Here is a 23,008-nt window from a genome sequence, read left to right as displayed (position 1 = left end):
TTGGCAGCTGAGGGTGCTCGCAAAAAATGCCCTCCAAGAAACTTTAGTTCCTCCACATAAAGTTCTTCTTGCACCTCTCCATATAAAATTGGGGTTTCTGAAGCAATTTGTGAAATCACTTCCAAGAGATAGAGAATGCTTCAAATATTTGGTCACCAAATTTCCAGGCCTTTCAGAGGCAAAATTGAAGGAAGGTGTGTTGTCGGACCAGACTTATAGCTTTGTAAATCAGGTTTTGAAAAAACCTTGTTTCCATCTATCGTGATTGCTCAAATATCAGCAACAGGGACAAAAATATTCTCTGATCCCTCCTTCATTAGGGCTCCTGATGAGGTCACATTATAGCGACGGAAACGCGTCGAACCAAAGCCTTTCTATTGGAGATTCCAGTGATATTTAAATTTCATTTTGAGCTAAGGAATACAGATAAAAGCTGGGCTTATTGATTACATCAATATCTGGTTGCATCCAGAATCAAACAATTACCCCTGACTTTATTGATCTTTGATCTTAGAATCTTATTGAACCCAAGGGTTGGCTACCTACGGTCCGTATTATCACAATACTGGACAAATTGGGTTGCTTCTGGACAATAGTCCATCCTTTCCAACTATTCAGTCCTACGGTGAAAGTGGATATATTATACACCTTTACTATTCCACTCCCACCGCTGGAAAGGTTCTAGTGGTGCCCAGATTGTTGAGAGGTGAAACTCAAAAAAACAGTACAAAACATTTATCTTTATTGAAACTGTACGAGAGCCCCTCTATCACTACTGATGGACCACATATAGAACGGGTAGACTAGGGTTTTTTAACCACAAGTATATTTTGACTCTCTCTGCAGGGCTTTATATTTTATAAAAGTTATCATTAAAAGTTATATTTTAAATAGGAGTCAAACCAGTGAAAACGTTGTTGTAATAAAGTGATTCCCCTGTGACTGTGACACCTAGTGTGTTTTAGTGAGCTCATTTCAGTTCAAAAATTATTTTCATGTAAAATTTGTAATTAAAAATTAATTTTATAAGTCTATTTTTATTTATTTTGAGGTATTGCCTTATTTAATATAGATAACTGACTTGTCAGGAAACATGGTGTTTTATGACAAAACGGAGGCTATTTTCGGATTCAGCATACCGAAAAGTATAAAGATTACATGGAATAACCAAAAACAGCTCTTAAATTATTTTTGCAGACCTGTGTTATCAATGATTTTAGAAGTCTAGTGTTTTTCCCACCACTCAACACATATATTCCAGTCTAAAGGAATGTAGACAGGTGTGAATTATACTGATATTTCACTAGATATTCTTGGAATATATTAGTATTTCTTCTTGCTAGTCCTCCTGGATATCTATAATTATTGTGAGCTCCACCCCAGTCACTATGCGCAAGGGTATCTGTGGATTCTACCTGATAATTAAGATGTACCCTTAAATATCTTCTATACAGGCTATACAGTGTAGTAGAGATTGCTCATTTTATGGAGCATTTCATCCAGTGAGATCAATTCCCTTTCTGTTATCTCAATGTGAATCTCTCAAACTGATATGGAGTATATTCATGAGATTTTATATTTCTAGCAAACTCAAGGGGCACTTAAAAGTGCCTGCTAGAAAAAAGCTTTGATAACCCATACAGATTTTTTGAGCCAGTTAAAGATCAATTCTACTCCTGCTGTCTTGATATAAATTCCTCGACTGAAGTAGCATGCACTCAAAGAAACTTATAAATTCCAGCAAACTTTGTGGGCACTGAAAAGTGCCTGCTAGAATAAGCCTTTGATAAGTTGCACTAATTAGCTGACTATCAAAGATATTGTGCACTGAAATAGTGCTTGCTAGACTTTCCTCTATCTCCTAGAGCTAGTAGAGTAATATTTTCAGCAATTTTGATGAGCACTGAAAACTGCTTGCAAGATCGCTACTCTACTAGTCTATCTTTTAGTCTTTAAAAGTGAAGAAATCTAACAAACTTTGTGAGCACTGAAAGTACTTATTAGATTCACTCTATCTACACCTATCTGCATCAACGCGTTTCTGTGGCTTAAGTAAGTACAAGTTGTTTCATCAAGAAAAAGTTATTGCACTAAAATATAAGAGCAAGAGACCCCACAGCCGTAGTGCATAGCTATGTGGTCAGGGTAGCGTGTGGGCTTCGTGAGAAAATATGAACAACAGTCTTTCTATGCACTAGTGAAATCCCGACTCATTCAGTTGACCATATAAGTGGTTTGGGGGAACATCCATAACCCCAATTTGAATGGTCTCGTTCTTTATGTTTAATAATTGTCTGTCTGATTAGGTATATACATTGGTGTTAATGAATCAATAAAAGTTACGTTTTAGTTCTTTTTCGGTGACTAGATTAGAGATATATATATATATATAAAGAATTTTTTTTTCTGCCTTGGTGATTCACTATAAATGACACATTATAAAAAAAACTAAAAAAGTAAGGGCAGTATTCAAGCACTGGAACTTCAAAGTGCTAGATATTAGTCCAGTCCGTAACTGCAATGTTTCGGTTATCCATTGGACTTTTTCAAGCAAATAAGAAAGATGGAACAATACCTCTGCAGTGCCAAAAGTGAGTGAGAAGACATAAGGCTGGGCACACTTCTCTAGGTACCCAGAGGAGCGTGCATGGCCTTACAAGGCTCCTCGCTCAGTTTTCAGGTGTCTTCTCACACCCCTTCTGGGTGCTCTCCTTGGGGAGAGACAATGCTATTCCTAGACCCACCCACCACGTAGGTGTCCCCACACACTTTTTGGGTGCTCTCCCCTCTTGACCCATGTCACAGGCCTCTCACCAGCCAAGTCAGAAACCAACTGCATACTGATGAGGGGCAAACACCCCAAAACAGCTGTCTGTGTATGGTTTTCTGACTTGTTAAAAAGTCATAAATTGATTTGAAGGGATGCTGCCATCCAATAGGTGGTGCTGCAGAGGTATTCTTCCATCTTCCTTATTTGCATAAATCACCCAGAGGAGCAGGCATGGCCTTATAAGTCTCCTCACTCACTTTTCAGGTGTCTTCTCACACCCCTTCTGGGTGCTCTCTTTGGGGTGAGACAATGCCATCCCCGACTCACTCAACCCATAGGTGTCTCCACGCACGTTTTAGTTGCTCACCTTAAGGAGAGACAACATCCCTTTTGACACTTTTTCAAGCAAAGCAACACCCAAGTGCCCCTATACATACTCATAGGTGACATGAACTACATATATGTGCAAACCAATTGATGACATCATAGCTCAAAGTTCCCCAGTCTCCCAAATAGAATAAATAACAGAGTTGCAGTCAAAAATTTTTATTTGGGTTTATTTGCCAAATTTACAAACTTTCAGCTGCTTGTATTGAAATTGGAGAAACCACTTGTCATATTAGCTGTGTTGTGTTATTAAACTGTCTGATGGTTTTGTTTTGCAAACAGCTGAAAGTTTGTAAATTTGGTATAATATAAACCTTATTTGCAATGAGGGTTGAATAACTTTGGCTGGAACTGTATAAATAATAATCAGCAAAACAATTCTTATTGTTTTGGGTAATTTGAACTATTCCCCACAAGTGAGTGTGCATTCTATGCTATTCAGAGGATCCTGGTGTGCTATCCTGCCTTGCCTTTGCTATGTCAATGAGGTAGGCAGTGACTGACAATGATGAACAGGTGCTGAGGCCAAGATATCATGTACTGCTGTAAACAAATGTTGGTATGGGACAGAAGAGGTCAGCAGCAGGGGAATACAGAAGGATCATTAGTTAAGCATACAGGGTTGCATTTTTAACATTTTGCTTTTGAAATAACCTGCATTTCAATTCTCCAGGAACCCTCTCATTACAGTATATTAAGATGACTTTTGGAAGTTAGTCATTATTTTACCATGAGAATTGTAAATCTTTTTGCGATACAAAAGCCAAAAACACTGATGATTTGAATGCAGAAGCATGCTTTCATACTTTAACACCATATGTACTCTGCAAGCCATTGTAGCAAGGCCAAACATAAAAGATCATTTTTGGAAATGAGAGTTCTTCTGTTTATACAAGCATGTCTCTAAAATAATGATTGTGCATGCCATGTGGCAAAGAGCTGGTGGATAAGTGTTTACTTATGAATTACTTTTTCTTTCTCCAGAGTCTGAACAGTATTATGTGCCTGAATCCTTGCCTCTTGGCTCAACAGTGGCAAGGATCAAAGCAGCAGATGCTGATATTGGACAGAATGCAGAGATGGAATATAAGATTGTCGATGGTGATGGGGAAGGAGTTTTTAAAATGTCTGTAGATAAAGATACACAAGAAGGAATTGTTGCAATTCAGAAGGTATTAGTGAAACATTTTTTTCTTACTTTCCCGTTGTAATGGATATATGCTACAGACCTACTGTATGTGTTAATACTGTGATTTTTAATACCTTAATCCAGGTTTCTGTAATAAAATAACTTAAATAGTCTCTCTATCCCAGACAGTTTTAGTAGAATTGGATTTTTGTTGTTGCTTTCTTGTAGTTTAGTATAGATCTGAGAAACTTTTTAGGTCTTACAACAATATCTATACCGTAACCACTTGAATAATTTTAGGATGTGACGGTGAAGAACAGTTTTATGAACCACATTGATCTACTGATAAAATATGAGATCTTCAATTTCTAACATTTCTTTGCCACAATGAATGAAACTGATAACCATTTTGTGGCCCCTCAGCTGTCCTTCGTCCTCTTGCCAAGGATCCAAATTAGCAAGCTTTAATAATTATGTCTCCTCTGTTATAGAGGAGGCATAATTAATTCAGCCAACATCACACTATGATCCCACTTCCTACTCATATCATAGAAAAGATGAGAACTGGGAAAGGAGGAGACTGCATATCAGAAGTGAGTATTCTGTGTGGTGGAAGAAAGCATATCGCTATCTGGCAATAGGCATTATTGTACTGTATAATGTATAGGGTGGGGACCATTCAATTTTATATTCAGTAAGGCTGAGGTCCAGGCTCTGTACAGGCTACTCGAGTTCTTCCTCACCAAACTCATGAAACCATGTCTTTATAGACCTTTCAATGTACAAAAAAAAAGTTTGTCCTTCCCCCAAATTGTTTTTATAAAGTTGGAAGCATTTACCTCAACCATAACATCGGCACTTAACGTCCTCACTCTTTAAAATTGTGTATTCTAGGGATTCATGGCTGAGCTGCTGTTACTCTTAGACACTTCCCCTTCCAATAATAGCACTTATAGTTAAGTTAGACCAACTTGTGACAGCAGTTATATTCTACAGCAATACCACGTTCAATGTCATACCCCACCTCTTGTTGTTGTTGTTAGCCGTTTAGTCGTTCACAACCCTCAGCGACCCTAAAGGCAAGCTCCTTCCATGTTTTTCGGTTTTGCACTGCTTCTTTCAGTTGTTTGATATCCATGCCAGTATCATCTTTGATAGTATCAGCTATCATGGTCTTTGCCAGCCAAGTCTTCTTTCGTCACTGATCTGTCCAAGCATTATAGATTTTTCTAGTGACTCTGCTCGCATTACTTGGTCAAAATACGTGGGCCTGAGTCTGGTCATCTTGCCCTCCAGTGATATATCGGCTCTTATACGATTCAGGACTTCTCTGTTTGTTACTCTTGCTGTCCAGGGTATACAGCACCTCAGTATCTGACATAATATTACAAGTTGGAGAAGGCAAGGCTGTATGCTTAATCTAATTTAACTGTTTGCAAAAAGCTTCAGGTTATTGGAGGAATGTTCACATACTTTTGGCCTTATAGTTAGCTGCACTCAGAGAGCATATGTGGCCGAAACTTTATATGAGGGACATGTGGATGGCACTGTGTCTGGGGGCATTGTATGAGCTGTCCTGGCTGTAATTTTGTTTTCACTTTGTAGTTTGCACCGATAGTGAGTAGTGACTGCACCTCCAAGGCAATATTCAAGTTTGTCTGAGCATTCTGCAGAACTGAATTCAACAATTTTCCTTATAATTACCATAATGAAGATTAATAGCATATTCAAGACCACCCGAGGAGAAGGGGGCATACTGCCTGTGCTATGCAGCCAGTTCAGCTGCACAGGGGCCTAGAGAGAGAGGGGGGCTGCTCAGGCTAGGATTGGGACCCCCCTGCATACCACGATTTGGTCAAAATTGTACCATTTTTGCAACAATTTTATGCAAATCAAAGAAAAGCTGCTGCAGGACGTTCTGTGACATCATAGTTACATGATATAGGGTCCTGTACAGCACAGCACATCTGAATAATGGAGGAGCAGGAACTTTGAAAGGGGGAGGCTTCAGTGTACTGAGGTGGAAGGTAATCAAGGGACCCTGGGAAGCAGTGTAAGAGAGGGGCCCTGGAGAGCAGTCTAAGGGCACTTTCATACAAGTGTCGTTTTACCCTCAGATAGCCGCGCAAAAACAGCGCGGGTATCTGAGTGTTAAATCGGGTGGACGAATAGTAGCTGTGACATGCTCACATCTGCTATTGGCGAGTATCCGCTCTTCTTCCCTGCACCCCCTTGCTTTGCCAGTCGGCAAAAAATTTTGGCGTCAAAAAAACACACCAATTGTGCAATTTTTTTTTTTGCATGTCAAAAAATTGTTTATCTGAAAGAACCCATATGAAACCATGGGCTCTTTTAGTTGCAATTTTTTGACGCACCTTCTCAGCGTCAAAGGTAGCATTCACAATGCATTTATCACTACATTTCATGATTCCATCCCAGAGTTAAGTCTGAATCCAATTTTTGGGGATTCAGACATAACTCCAAAACATAATATTAGATTTTTTTTGCAGTGTATTTTTTAAAAACCTGTGGCTGACACCGCAACCCTATTGACCTAAATATGAGTGCAAGATTGCAGGGTTAGGCCTTAGTCACACGGGCGTTTTTTCACACGACTTGCGGATCGCATGACGGATGCGCATCCGCAAATCGCGTGACCGGTGCGCGCAAATCGCCCGCAAATCGCCCGAAAATCTGCTCCTAGCCACGTTTCATTAGAAACGGGCCGGAGCTGTCCAGCGCATTGCATTCAATGGAGACGGCAATAGAGCCGGCTCCATTTAAAGCAATGCGCTGCGGGCGAGCCCGGGATGAATTGTCGGGAAGGGCTTAAATATATAAGCCCTTCCCTGCAATTCATCCTAAAATGTGTAAAAATAAAAAATATATATATACTCACCTTCTCCCGGCAGCCGGAGCTCCGCGCGGCCGTCCTGCAGTGGGTGTGAAGGGGGTGTGAGTCAGACCTGCCCCCTGATTTGCTCAGCGCTGAGCCAATCAGAGGCATATCTCACTCACACCCATTCATGAATTCATGAATGGATGTGAGTCAGACCTGCCCCTGATTGGCTCAGCACTGAGAGGCAGCAGTCACTCACCCATTCATGAATGGGTGTGTGAGTGAAACCTGCCTCTGATTGGTCAGGGCTGTGACCAATCAGAGGCAGATCATTCAGCAGGCGGGGATTTTAAAGCCCCGCCGGCTGAATAGAGCCGAGAAGCAGTTCAGGAGAATTTTTTTTTATTTTAACACATTTTAGGATGAATTGCAGGGAAGGGCTTATATATTTAAAGGGGTTGTCCAGCGCCGAAACGTTTTTTTTTTTTTTCAACCTCCCCCCCCCCCCGTTCGGCGCGAGACAACCCCAATGCAGGGACTGAAAAAAAGAACAGCACAGCGCTTACCTGAATCCCCGCGCTCCGGTGACTTCTATACTTACCGGTTGAAGATGGCCGCCGGGATCTTCTTCCTCCGTGGACCGCAGCTCTTCTGTGCAGTCCATTGCCGATTCCAGCCTCCTGATTGGCTGGAATCGGCACGTGACGGGGCGGAGCTACACGGAGCCCCATTGAGAAGATAAGAAGACCCGGACTGCGCAAGCGCGTCTAACTTGGCCATTCGACCATTTTAGACGGCGAAAATTAGACGGCAACCATGGAGACGAGGACGCCAGCAACGGAGCAGGTAAGTGAAAAACTTTTTATAACTTCTGTATGGCTCATAATTAATGCACAATGTACATTACAAAGTGTATTATTATGGCCATACAGAAGTGTATAGACCCACTTGCTGCCGCGGGACAACCCCTTTAAGCCTTTCCCGACAATTCACCCCGCGCACGCCGGCAGCCCATTGCTTTCAATGGAGCGGCTGTATTGCCGGCTACATTGAATTCAATGGGCAAACATCGTTCTTCTCTGTCACAGCTGTTACAGCTGTGGCAGAGAAGAATGATTGTTTTCTATATGTTCTCAATGGGGTCGGCGCTGCTGCCGCCGGCCCCATTGAGCGCATATAGAGAAGAGAACAGGAATCGCAGATCGCAGATAGGTGCGATCTGCGATTTCTGTTCTATAATTTATCGGATGAGCGCATAAAAAGCGCTCATGTGTCTGATACCATTGCAAAGCAATGGTTTTATAAAATCGCCGGACGCATGCGCATGCGCAAATCGCGGCTAAAAACGCCCGTCTGACTAAGCCCTTAGGGTGCCTACCCACTTGCGTTTTTTTTTCCTGTGATGTTTTGCGTTTTTTCTCAAGAGCAATTAGTATAGAATGTGTTCTTGTCCATCTGGGGTTTTTTTTCCCGTTTCGTGGGGTTTTTTCACATAGAAACTGTCAGTTGCATATGTTTCCTTATTTTTCTCTTAATGCACCCATGATTGTCAATGGAGGGCTGCAAAAAACGCCATGAAAAACGCGCGAAAACGCCGCGTTTTTCACGCGCGAAAAATTGGCAATGCAAGTGGGTAGGCGCCCTTATACAGCAATATTTGGTTGTGTGACATTTGTTGCTGCCAAAATTCCCTGTGTAGCCCTAACCTCATGGATATGCCCTCTGCAATGTGTGTATATATATGATTGTTGGTTTAGTGGGGTCCAGGCACATTTTTTTGCACAGGGGCCTTCTGCACTATGTCTTCCACTAAGACCACTGCAAACATCTGATACATTGTTTTTACCTTATCTAAATCAATGTCTTTCATTGAGGATAATTTTCTCGCCCAAGTTTTGTGCATATTTATATGGGTGCAATTTTAATTTTTTTCTATTGAAACAACATACAATTTTCATGCTTGTACAGAGTCGTGATGCAATGCATTTTTTTGACAAAAGCATCACAGTTGCAGGAAAAATCACAGATTTAGAACTTTGCATATCGGTTTAAATTTTTCAGGCCGATATCGCACTTGTCCATGTTAACACACCCTTATGCTGGGTTCACACGGGATGGATTTGCTGCGGAATTTCCCTGCAGTGGCAAATCCGCCAGTGGCCGATAATCCCAGGATTAGCCAGCCATGTGGACGTGATTTGTCAAAAATCTTGTCAACACGTGGTGGCCAATCCATCGCGGCATTATCCGTCATTATCCGGCGCTGCAGTACAGATTCTCGGGACGCAGCATGTCAATTATTTTTTTCCCGTTCCGGCCTCACTCCTCTCTATGGGGGAGCCGGCCACAATGGAAAAGCATGCAGTGAAGCCACTCTAAAACCTGAAGCTAAGTGCCGCAGGTTTTGAAGCTGCGCTTATCCCGCAGAAATCTTGTGGTTTTTTGCTGCGGCAAAGCCGCAAGATTTCCACTGAGAAAGCATCCTCTGTAAACCCAGCCTTACGGTGGCTTCACACGAGCGTGTTTTTGTGCATGCATATGCACGCACGAAAACTCACTTCTATTAGGACCAGTGGATTCCCTATGGTGTGTTCACATGTCCGTGCTTTACAGGCATGTGCCTGCAAAGATAGGACACGCGTGCACCATAGTGAATGCACGCATTGTCTTCAATGGAGCTGCGGTTGCTGCCAGCGGCTCCATTAAAGACAATGGTCTGCCGGCACCCCGTAATTGTTTTTCAAGGAAGAGCTTATATATAAGCTCTTCCCTGAAAAACAACAATTTTAGTGTAAAAAAAAGAAAAGAAAAAAATAAAAATAAATATACACTACCGTTCAAAAGTTTGGGGTCACATTGAAATGTCCTTATTTTTGAAGGAAAAGCACTGTACTTTTCAATGAAGATAACTTTAAACTAGTCCTAACTTTAAACAAATGCACTCTATACATTGCTAATGTGGTAAATGACTATTCTAGCTGCAAATACCTGTTTTTTTGTGCAATATCTACAAAGGTGAATAGAGACCCATTTCCAGCAACTATCACTCCAGTGTTCTAATGGTACAATGTGTTTGCTCATTGGCTCAGAAGGCTAATTGATGATTAGAAAACCCTTGTGCAATCATGTTCACACATCTGAAAACAGTCTAGCTCGTTACAGAAGCTACAAAACTGACCTTCCTGTGAGCAGATTGAGTTTCTGGAGCATCACATTTGTGGGGTCAATTAAACGCTCAAAATGGCCAGAAAAAGAGAACTTTCATCTGAAACTCGACAGTCTATTCTTGTTCTTAGAAATGAAGGCTATTCCATGCGAGAAATTGCTAAGAAATTGAAGATTTCCTACAACGGTGTGTACTACTCCCTTCAGAGGACAGCACAAACAGGCTCTAACCAGAGTAGAAAAAGAAGTGGGAGGCCGCATTGCACAACTAAGCAAGAAGATAAGCACATTAGAGTCTCTAGTTTGAGAAACAGACGCCTCACAGGTACCCAACTGGCATCTTCATTAAATAGTACCCGCAAAACACCAGTGTCAACATCTACAGTGAAGAGGCGGCTGCGGGATTTTGGGCTTCAGGGCAGAGTGGCAAAGAAAAAGCCATATCTGAGACTGGCCAATAAAAGAAAAAGATTAAGATGGGCAAAAGAACACAGACATTGGACAGAGGAAGACTGGAAAAAAGTGTTGTGGACGGATGAATCCAAGTTTGAGGTGTTTGGATCACAAAGAAGAACGTTTGTGAGACGCAGAACAAATGAAAAGATGCTGGAAGAATGCCTGACGCCATCTGTTAAGCATGGTGGAGGTAATGTGATGGTCTGGGGTTGCTTTGGTGCTGGTAAGGTGGGAGATTTGTACAGGGTAAAAGGGATTCTGAATAAGGAAGGCTATCACTCCATTTTGCAACGCCATGCCATACCCAGTGGACAGCGCTTGATTGGAACCAATTTCATCCTACAACAGGACAATGACCCTAAACACACCTCCAAATTGTGCAAGAACTATTTACAGCAGAAGCAGGCAGCTGGTATTCTATCGGTAATGGAGTGGCCAGCGCAGTCACCAGATCTGAACCCCATTGAGCTGTTGTGGGAGCAGCTTGACCGTATGGTACGCCAGAAGTGCCCATCCAACCAATCCAACTTGTGGGAGATGCTTCTAGAAGCGTGGGGTGCAATTTCACAAGCTTACCTCAACAAATTAACAGCTAGAATGTCAAAGGTGTGCAATGCTGTAATTGCTGCAAAAGGAGGATTCTTTGACGAAAGCAAAGTTTGATGTAAAAACAATGTTATTTCAAATACAAATCATTATTTCTAACCTTGTCAATGTCTTGACTCTATTTTCTATTCATTTCACAACGCATGGTGGTGAATAAGTGTGACTTTTCATGGAAAACACAAAATTGTTTGGGTGACCCCAAACTTTTGAACGGTAGTGTATATATATATATACTTACCTGTCCACCGCTGCCATGTCCCCCGCTGGGATGAAGAACACGTGTGCCATATGCAGCAGATGTTTTCTTCATCCCCGTGGGGCAAAAAGAATTCCCTGCTGCACCTGCCACATCTGTGACAGATGCAGCAAAGGAATTCTTCATCCCTGCGGGGAATAAAGAATTCCCTACCACAGCTGTCAGAGATGGCAGCTGCAGTAGGGAATCCAGCTGCCTGCATCCTGTAATTGTTTTTCAGGGAAGGGCTTTAAATATAAGTCCTTCCCTGAAAAACAAAGCAAAGTAGTGTTTAAAAAAAAACCTCACCTTCCTTCAGCTGCCGGGGCTCAGCCACGTCCTTTCAGCACTGTCCCCGGCTCAGCAATGCAGCTCTGAGCAGACGGCGATTTGAAATCTCTGCCTGCTTAAAGAGCTGCTTCTGATTGGCTCAGGCGTTCAGCCAATCACAGGCAGCTCTCGCCTGTCATTTATTCAGCGAGAGTTGCCTGTGATTGACTGAGGTGCTGCAGCTGCTGCCTGCAGCTCCATTAAAGACAATGCGTACCTGCATTCACACATGCTTTTGCGCGTACAGGGGGGCACACCTATGTACGCATCTATGTATGGACACGCTCATGTGAAGCCACCCTTAGAGTAGTCCAGTTTAAAAGTAATATAGCTTTATAATATATTTTATATTTGTTTTCTCTGTTCTACCTAAATTATGAAAAGTGAAACTGAAGTTATTTTTTAATTTCTATACGCTAATTGAAATGAACTATATTGGAACTATATCTTGACTAATGAATATTTGCTGTTTACGCCATGCTACTCAATGTTACACATCTCTATATATTTGAGCAGTACAATACATCATCATCTACACAGCTCAGCTACAATAAAGAATTTATATTTGGAAAAGATCATTTCCATTTTGCATTTGGGATGACATTAATTTTTCACAGTAGATTAAACAGAAAGATAAGAAGAATATTTTCCCTCCAGATATCACCTGTAATTAGTTTCTACAAGATAATCAATTATTTTTACTAATGTAGATTATAAGTTATACTTTACTTTGACTTTCCCAACAAAAATGATCTATACTTTGAAGCTTTAATTTACAGCTAATTATGAAGATAATGGAAGGATTGGGAGGCTGATCATATCTAACAGATATTAGAACCCCCATTATTTGAAGTTTATTTAATACTTAATTGACAACCTGGGAGAAAACTGCTGTAAAAATTATCAATTTCCTTTAATTTCTTCCTTGTGTTCGCAATAATAAAAATGTGTAGTTGTATTAAACATTATTTACAAAACAAGTGCAACTGACTAGAAAAGTTTATATTATTTCGGCCAAGTAGATTTTGCAATTCATAATCCATACAAGGCCAGGTTGCTTCTTGAATTTGTTTGTCATTCTTGACTTGAGTGACAAAATGATTAGGTTGTAAATCAAAGGGATGACCTTCTCTACTGAATGTTCTCACCAGTTGTGTTATGCAAGAAACAAGCTGTGTGTTTACACATAATTCACACAATCAATATAGAGTGGGATATTGCTAGTTTTGCATTCTAGTAGATTCATGCAATGAATCTTCAAAATGTCATACTGGGTTCAGAAATTCATAGCATTACATAATTTGCGTGCTATATGTATAGTGTATAACATTCATTTTTGCTTAAGTGCTAGGAGTAGCAACATGCGGTGATGGCGAAAACATAACAAGGCACATGTATTATTCATTTTGCTGGAACAAATTTTGGTGCTATGTTAAAATTTGTGACTCATTTAACCTTTTGCCGAGACATTTTTCAAAAATGTCTCATAACTCATAATGCCATATATTGTATGCCTCTAATGCTATACAAGAGTGAAGCTGTAGACCAAGTCTAATCTGTCATCTAAATTATGCCTTCAAACATTCTATCATCAACTGCAACTATCAGACTGTCCCCTTTTGATATAAAACTCAAAGGTATCTTTTGCATCTTAAAAGGTCTTAAAAAAACTGTAGTTGATACAAAAAAAATGTACTGGTTACACTATGTGACATACAATACTATCTGTGACAGTTTTTAGGACTCTTACAGCCAGCAGTTTTAAATTTACCAATTCACTCCCTGAACACTATAATTCTTTTGGTTTTCAATTTCCAGCCAAATGGTTACTCTGATTTCAGCTACACTGTGTGGCTAAAAATATGTAGACACTTGATAATCGTGGCCACAGTATATGAGCTTGTTGAACATCCCAATCCAAAAGCATTGGTATTTATCTGGAGTTAGGCCTACGGCCTCCATCATTATGACATTGCTTTTTCACAAGAATTTAGAGTGTTGCTATGAGAATTCGGGCCAATTCAGTCAAAAGATTATTCAGCTGATGTTGGCTGATGAGGTCTGAATACTTCATTGCTGTGTGCTTGATTCTATGTACCTATTTGCATTGGATATAGCTGAAACTCTTAAATTCAAGAGGGGTGTCCTCGATTTTGGCCATGTAACGTCTCTGTCTTAGATTTTAATAAATTATTTTTCTTGCAGTATTGCCTTTCTTCAAGCTGTTAAAAACTTTTATGAGTGATTAGTGAAATAATTGGTTCATGTCGGTATCGGGTAGATTTCCTAAAATTCTGTGGAAATCAGGATGGTTGATTTTGACTCCTATTAAAGTCAATGGAATTAAAATTGGGTTCACTAATTTGCCTTCTAGAAGGTCTCTAAAACAGCCAAAGCCCCCCAAATTGCATGGGAAAACAGTCAGATATTTGGTAAATACTGTGCTCCTCCCAAACATTGGTTAAAATAGTGTAAAGTGGTGTAAGGTTCAATTGTAGCACAGAGATTTCCTAGATCAAAAATGATGTCAAGGAAGACAGCAAGTGTGCTGCTTGTTTTAAAAGTAATTTCATAAATTTTGCAAGGAGAATTTCTGCCAGGTGAAGACAACACTTAAGAATGGGCATGCTTCAAGGAACAGCTGTAGAGCTACCAAAATTGTTGCTACGCAAGACAGCAAGTGGGCTGCTTGTTTCAAAAGAAATGTCATAAGTTTTGCAAAGAACACATTTTGCCAAGAGAGTAGAATAGCCAAGCATGGGACGACTCCAAGAAAAAACTATAGATATATAGCTATTTCTTGTGCTTCAGAAAAGTTTTGCTTTGGGAGAAGGAGGAGAAAGCATTGTGGAAGTAGGAGAAGGAGAGCAACAACAGTTCCACTACCACTAGAAGTAACAGCACCTTGAGGGCAGAGTGTGGAAACATGAGAGCTTTAGTTCCATATTGATATATTTTTCACTTGGGGGGGTAGAAGAAGGAAACATGATGGAAGAAGGAAAAAGAAAGCAGAACGACCACCACCAGCAATAGCACCTTGAGGGTACAGTGTGTTCTTTGATATAAATCTATACTCAAATGTGAGTAAAAATTGCCAGTGTGATAACTAATCAGTGAATTCTACTATGGGTATAAAAAAGGCGGGTGAAATACATGCCTGGTTCATTTTTATAAACGTCAGGCAATCCTGATCACGAGCGGAGGGATCAATTAGAAACAGGTAAGAACGTATTTATACAGATAATGTGCATATGATAGTGTGGGTTGAGAAGGGTGCTTGTAGCACTGAATCGCGTTGCCGTATATTTTATTTTCTAATAAAGAAGAAGATACTCTATACCTATCGGCTGATCCAAACATCTCTTGAGACATTGGGAATAGGAGGGGATCCTGTGGACATCATACCTCCCTCCTCCAAAGTAAGTCTCCAATACTTGGGAGAAATATTATTGTCATTCTACCACTAAGTGGTGGATCCAATGAGCACAGGACCTTTTGTAATTTAGTCGATTCCTTCTTTGTACGGGGGAGAGAGGGGGGTCCATGTGAGGACCCCTGTAACTCCTGCAGCTCTCCCCTGGTCCAGTGGATGCCATCGGGCATAGGATTACACCAGAACAATTCCCAGGTGAGGCAGCTGGTACCCTAGGGTGCATAGCTGTCCACATCAGGTGTGACTACTCATATCACTATTCTATCTCTGGTGCTTTCCTGACTTTGTATATAGGCAATCAGCTGTGCTGAACACCCTTTCTGATAGCACACTGGCAGTAGGCAGACAAGCACCTCTAAAACATGTGTTGGCCACTCGTCCAGCTTAGACACCCAAAAATCAAATGGGTTAGCACCATGTTTGAGTACATCCACTTTAGCCTTCATGACCCAGCTGCAGGACATTAATCTATTGTGCTGTTAAGGATATGTAACACCCCTGGCCATGCTTCCTGGACTACATGTCCATGGCCAGGTGCACCCTACCACTGATAGCATTCTTCAATGCTAGGGAAACATTAGCACTCACATGCTGGGGAAGGGTAGGCCGGTTTAGGGCTGGGCAATGAAATGGTGGCTGGGCATCTGGAACTGTGGGTCTTCATGGAGCATCATGTTGCAGAAGGCATCTGTATCCAGTATTCTGAAGGGCAGTATTTCAATTGCAAGCAGCAGTGAAATGCTTGAATTCAAGTTTTGTGTTTGTGGAAGGTTGGGGTGGTGTTTTTTTTTACTTTGCCATAGCTGGAGAATAGAGGGACAGCTGTTGACCTGGGACATGCTGGAATATGGGGTAGATGCCAATGTTGGTGGAGGTGATGGAGATGGTGGCGGCTCAACTCCTGTCTCCTTTTCCTATTCCTGGCTTTGAAGCCTGTAGCCTGAACATTAATTGCGGAGGAGAAGCCTGAAGCAGTCGTGCTACTGCTCCTACACAAAACTGCCTCTCTGTGTTCATAAGCTACTACATGAACAGCAAAGGAGATGGAGCATGAGATAGCTACAGAAGAGGAATCAGGATGAGGCTTAGGGCTCAGTCACACGGGCACATCGGCACCTGTACACCGGCGCCGATGCGCCCGTGTGACTGACAGTTAGAAGACGGCCGTACCTGAAGATGGCCGTCTCTCTCCAGCGCTGATCATAGAACACATGACTGGCAATGGAGCCGGTCACATGTTCTTCCTCCCAGTGCTGCAGAGAGACGTCCGTCTTCAGGTACGTCCGTCTGCTGGCTGCAGTAACACGGGCTCCGATGCGCCCGTGTGACTGAGCCCTTACTCTTTGCCCTCTGGCCCAGGTGGGCCCTCCAAGGCATCGGGTCGTAGGAGTTCATGTGATCGTACATACACATTGTGTTGAGGTAGTTTACATTCTTGTTGCATTTTAAGAGCTTACTGCAGATCTTACAAATGACTGCTGTTCTGTTATCATGTGCGAAAGAATGCCCCGGCTACACACATTTTGGTGCTGCTGCGACTAGTAGTACCTGAGGGTGTTGGCCCTGTCCTTTTGTTTTTATGCAACACCTTACTAGCTGCTATGGCAGGGTGCTGTCCTGCAACATCCTCCTCTTCCATTTCCTCCTGCAAGCTGTTACAGTGACTCTCTTGCCTCTGCATGCTAGATCAAACATTTAATCCTCTTCCACTTCCTCTTCCTCTTCATCCTTCTCCTCCTGACTGGAGCAGACTCTTTTTCATAGTAAGCATGAGGAGCTATTGCCTCCGTTTCCATATTCCCTGAGTACACATTGCCTGTGAAGGGCTGACCATGTGCACTAACCCATCCTCACCTTCCTCATCAGAAGAAACATAAGTTGGGTATCAGTGCATTCAATGGCTTGCTCTTTCCCTTCTGGTTGTTTGGACTTCCCAGTTGAAACCAATGATGTTGAATGATAAAACATCTCCTTCGGCTAATGCATGTGGACTGCTGCAGCAGGGTTGGGCAATTTGGCACAGAGTTAAGTAGAGGGAGATGCTCATAGCTGACTGGTGCAGACTAACTGCTGTGTGCATATAACTGGTAGGAAGAGGAGGTGGTGATACTTGAGGCATGCTGTGTTATTCACTTTATGACCTGATCTGCGTGCTGTGGATACATGTGCAGAACCACTTCTAATGAATGGCAGTGAGGTTGCCTCATCTCCTGCAGAATGTGAAGCTGTTGCTTCTGGGGGAGCCGCTTGAAGTGCCAAATTGATCCATCCTCTTACCACCTCTTCCACCACCACTGACACATCTCCTACCCTTTGTTTTCTTCATGTCTCCAATTTATTTAGTTTTTGTGGTTCACTTTTAATCCCCTTAAGGGCGCAGCCTTTTTTTTCCATTTTCATTTATTCTTCCCCCCTTTTAAAAAATCATAACTCTTTTATTTAAACATCAACGTAGATGTCTGTGGGCTTGATTTTTGTGGGATGAGTTGCACTTTTCAATGGTGCTATAAAATGCACTATATAATGTACTGTAAAGCTTTTAAAAAATTCCAAGTGGAGTGAAATGGAAAAAAAAACGAAATTCCACCATCTTTGGGTGAGTCTTGTTTTGTCATTATAATTGCTACGATACCAAATTTATATAGTTTTTTTTTGCCGTACTTTTATTTTTTTTCAAAAATATACAGTTTTTAAAAATTATCTTCTGAAAGCCGCAACCTTTTTATCCGTTTTCCATCAAAATACTTGTGCAAGAGCTCATTTTTTTACGGGATGTCCTGTATTTTCTACTGGTATCATTGAGTACATATGACTATTTGATCGCTTTTTATTTACATTTTTTTTTATTGGAAACAGGGTGACCAATAAAAGTGCAATTCTGGCATTGTTTATTTTTTTATGATAACATTCACTGTATAGTGTAAATAATGCATTACTTGGATAGATCAAACTTCTATAGATGCAGTGATACCAAATATGTTATTTTTGTTATATTATTTAGATTCTTTAATTATAAATATGGCAAAAAAAATTAACTGAATTTTTTCTCAATAATTAATAAAACTTTTTAAAACTAATTTTTACAACTTTTGTGGTCCCCAGAGGGGACAACAATATGCATTGCGTTGATCACGCCTGCAGTATGGCAATCTATCTGACAGGCTATCTGCAATGGCAGCCCTGGGGCCTTTCAGAGGGCCCCAGCTGCCATGGAAACTGCACTAACCCGCAATCTGATCTCAGGGACCCATGAACATTGACCGTGGCATTTAAATGCCGCTGTTAGAATTGACGGTGGCATTTAAAGAGTTAACAGCTCCGATCAGTGGCACTGTTTATCAGAGCTTTTGTGGGCAGGTGTCAGCTGTAAGAGACAGTCGGCACCTACATTACATGGAGCTGCATCAACCAGTGATCCCCTTCATATACATCTCGAACCTTCCGGACGTAACTGTATGTCCTGTAGCATTAAGGGGTTAAGGTAGTCTTATCTAACTTATCAGTTAACTTGGTGGTTTGCAAAAAAAACCCTGTTAACTGCTTAGGCCTGCAAATAATTTGTAGTGGTTGAACTAGAGACTTAGAATCAAATATGAGGTCACTGACATGCGTTGTGTGTATTTGCTGTTTTCCTGTTTGGCTTACTTTTTGTTTTATATTATTAAAATAAAGCACTCCCAATTAAATAAACTGTAATCCCTGGGAGGCACAATATGTGAGGACAGTGGATCACACAGTATAGCTTGTATCTTTATGACTTGTCCCTGTTTGGTGCAGTGTAATTGAAATTCCCAAACCTCACTGCTAGCTGCATAAGCTCTGCAAATCATTCTTTGTGGCTGGACTGGTGACTTTGAACTACATTTGAGGCAACAGAGAGCTGCACTATTCCCAAATCATATTTTATATGTTTGCTTTGCTACTATATACGTTGATAGCAGCAAAAATATACCCTATATAAACATGATGCAGCTTCTCTGTCCTGTGCTTAACTGTAATATGGCTGCTGGTTACACTGTGCCTATGTTATATATGGCTAACTCATGTGATGCTGGCGTCCACTGAAATTGCTGCTGATATGCAAAATGAAGGACACATTTGATGATATCAGTAAGGCACCTTGGCTGCTGATTGGCTGTGCACTGATCTCTGCAGCAGGGATTATTAAAAAAAATGTGTTTTTCCTGTGATTTTCACCAAACAGCGGTTCTGACTAACCCGAGTCGATTTTGCGAAAATCGTTTTACTGTCCGGTCGATCAAGATGAGCAACACTATTAGGGCTCAGTCAGACAGGCATTTTTTCGCGCGATTTGCGCATGCGCATGCGTCCGGCGATTTTATAAAACCATTGCTTTGCAATGGTATCAGACACATGAGCGCTTTATATGCACTCGTCCGATAAATTATAGAACAGAAATCGCAGATCGCACCTATCTGCAATCTGCAATTCCTGTTCTCTTCTCTATATGCGCTCAATGGGGCCGGCGGCAGCAGCGCCGACCCCATTGAGAACATATAGTAGACAAATCATTCTTCTCTGCCACAGCTGTAACAGCTGTGGCAGAGAAGAACGATGTTTGCCCATTGAATTCAATGGAGCCGGCATTACATGCATGGGTGTGAGTGAGAGCTGCCTCTGATTGGCTCAGCACAGGGACCAATCAGGGGCAGCTCTCACTCACACCCATTCATAAATTCATGAATGGGTGTGAGTGAGAGCTGCCTCTGATTGGTCAGGCTGTGACCAATCAGAGGCAGCTCATTCAGCAGGCGGGGATTTTAAATCCCCGGCTGCTGAATACTAGAGAGAGCAGCTCAGGAGAACTGCCGCCGGCCGAGGCTGAACTCCGTCTGCCGGGGCAAGGTGAGTATATATATATTTTTTTTATTTTTACACATTTCTGGATGAATTGCAGGGAAGGGCTTATATATTTAATCCCTTCCCGACAATTCATCCCGTGATCGCCCGCATCGCATTGCTTTCAATGGAGCTGGCTGTATTGCCGGCTCCATTGAATTCAATGCGCTGGACAGCTCCGGCCCGTTTCTATTGAAACGCGGCTAGGAGCAGTATTTTCGGGCGATTTTTCGGCCCCGGTCAAGCGATTTGTGGATGCGCATCCGTCATGCGATCCGCAAATCGCGGGAAAAAACGCCCGTGTGACTGAGGCCTCAGAAACAATTCAGAAAATTTATTTTGGCCAAGCACTGATAATGTTCTAGAAATGTGAGCTCAGAAAATTATATTGTCATATTACCTAGGCTAAATAGAAAATGTAAACAGCTATATCAGTTAATTAATTAGACCATCCAATAGCATAATTATAAAGAAATGGGCATTAAAATCACCAAAAACAAAAAGTCAAAATATTTTCACAAAACAGTAAAAAAAATATACAACAAAAATAGCATTAGAGGATTATCAAAAGAGTAAATGACAGCTTACAGTACAGTATATGTCTTTGTAGTCCAAGTTCCTATCTTTTAAATTTACTGATAAAAAATTGTATGCCCAATTTGTCAGAATTTCTTGTGACATTTTATTAGATTCACCAATAAATGAAACATGTCAGGAAAAAAAAAATATTCATCTCTAGCATAAAAAAGTTAAATAAGAAAATTATACTCTAGTTATAGAGCTACACTGGATTCCAGGCATCATTAAAATCTTATAGACAGTCAAATTGTGCCGTTTATATCTATTGCTCGGTAAAAAAATAGAGGTTAGGCATTTGGAAGACTGGCTAATGGCAAACTTTCCTCCACTGATAAGGCCACACAGATTTATACACATTATTCTGCTCATAACGGGAAACACTGTCAGTTTTAAGGTTCTGATGACAGATGAAAGAGTGAACTAAAGGTTAATGGATGAAAATCAGTGACTATGCCACTCTTTCGATAATGATGTAGTAATAGGAAAAAATGTAAAAAAAAATATGCTAATTGCTCTCTATAGGTATGCATAAATGATAATGGCTTCATCGTGTAGCAATATTTCCTAACTGACTGGTTCCACATGAACAAAAGGCCAGTGTCAAATATCAGGAAAGGTTTTGTTGATCATTATTCGAACACAACATCATGTATATATAGATGTGTCAATCACTAACATCAGTGGCAAATCGTTATAACTCAATATACAGCACTATGGTATATTGCATGTTGAATGCCAAGTTAATGTTTGCTACATCTGTGTAAATAGCTGTTTAATGAGCCCTTATTCAGCACATAGCTGTCTCACCCAATAACCCCATGCATATGGACACTTGTCTCGGTTAGGAAGGTAAAGTGGGGGAAAGACGCTGCAAGAGGCCTCTGGTAGCAGCTTGTCTTCTTGACAAGAAAAGGATTGATGAATTGAAATATAACTGGCCAATCCTTACGTTCCCCAACATCTGCTGTCACAGGAGAGTCGAGAGGCATCCATACACATTAGATGATGGGACCGGATTTAGATATTTGCCAGATACCATTGACAGTCATATTAGCTTTCAGGGGGCTGCATTTAATGTTAACTGGCCACCCAGCTCATCAGTCAAAAGATTCTCCCCCCCCCCCCCATAAGAGCAGGCAACCTCTGTAATGAGCAACTACTTGCTCAAACAGACTCAAAGTAACCATGAGACTTACGCAGTGGAGCCTATGAGAAATATTTTTCAAGTTGTTGATCATTTACATATAACTCAGGTAAAGAGTCTGATTAGTGAATTTTTGAAGAATTTAGTTCGACTGACTTTTCATACTTTTACAAAATGTTTGGTTTGGTCTGAATTAGTTTAAACCTAACCAGCAGTTCAACAAAACCTCTAAAACTCATGTATAACACTGATTAAAAGCCATACAAGGCCTTTATAACATATTGGGAGTGTCATACAGAGATTTTATGGCTCCTAGAAGGTGTTATACACCAGTGTTGAGGACTAATGTTGACTGAACCGAACCAGTAGTACCCTGTTTTGGGGCAGAACTTTGCTAAAAGCTCAGTTTTGGTTTGTGCTGAACCAAACTTTTAGCAAAGTCTGACCCAAAATAAGATTGTACTGGTTCCGTATGCTCAACACTAATTCTGATATCTGAATTCTAACTGCAGATTTTATGGAAAATAACAATCCTTAGCAAAGTTTGAAATAGGATTGAATTACACCATAATCCTTGTGAGCAAGAAATGAGTTCAGGATATGAGAAGTTCGTGATAATTTTAACCTTCCCTCTGCTCCCTGTGTCTTTTTCGTCTTTTGTTATTTCTCCAGCAATCTACTTTGAATTTTCGTGTTCACCTTTTACGCTATCATCATCTACAGTGGTTATTAACCTCTTTTCACTATTTTGTTTTCTCATTCTCAATTTTTCCTCTTCGCCTTTTAAAAAAATCATAGCTCTTTTATTTTTCTGATGACATAGTTACATAAGGGCTTGTTTTTTGTGGGATGAGTTGTATATTTCAATCGAACCATTAATTATAGCTTATAAGCTGCTGACAAACTTTTGATGTATTTTTTAAATGTACTTTTGAATATTGATGCACAGCACAGTCCTATGGCGCACGCATGTACTATCTTTTGCAGATGCGTGCATTTTTACGCCTGTAAAACACGGACATGTGGACACATCATAGGAAACTAATGGTTCTAAATAGACACACGGTTTTGTGCA

At 41.0% G+C, this 23,008-nt stretch overlaps 1 protein-coding gene across 2 annotated transcripts in view; it reads left to right on the top strand.

The window, feature by feature from the left end:
* Positions 1-23,008, top strand: part of LOC136578793 (cadherin-7) — a 257,678-nt gene that overhangs the window by 163,995 nt on the left and 70,675 nt on the right. The window contains exon 5 of one of the 2 annotated variants that reach the window (XM_066578961.1): positions 4,142-4,329. In XM_066578961.1, coding sequence (XP_066435058.1) covers positions 4,142-4,329 — 188 coding nt within the window. The remainder of the gene's footprint in view (positions 1-4,141; positions 4,330-23,008) is intronic. The other variant, XM_066578962.1, reaches the window with a different exon arrangement.

The sequence above is a fragment of the Eleutherodactylus coqui genome, chromosome 9 (genome assembly GCF_035609145.1).
Source record: "Eleutherodactylus coqui strain aEleCoq1 chromosome 9, aEleCoq1.hap1, whole genome shotgun sequence".
Taxonomy (NCBI): domain Eukaryota; kingdom Metazoa; phylum Chordata; class Amphibia; order Anura; family Eleutherodactylidae; genus Eleutherodactylus; species Eleutherodactylus coqui.
This window is presented reverse-complemented; position numbering and strand designations above follow the sequence as displayed.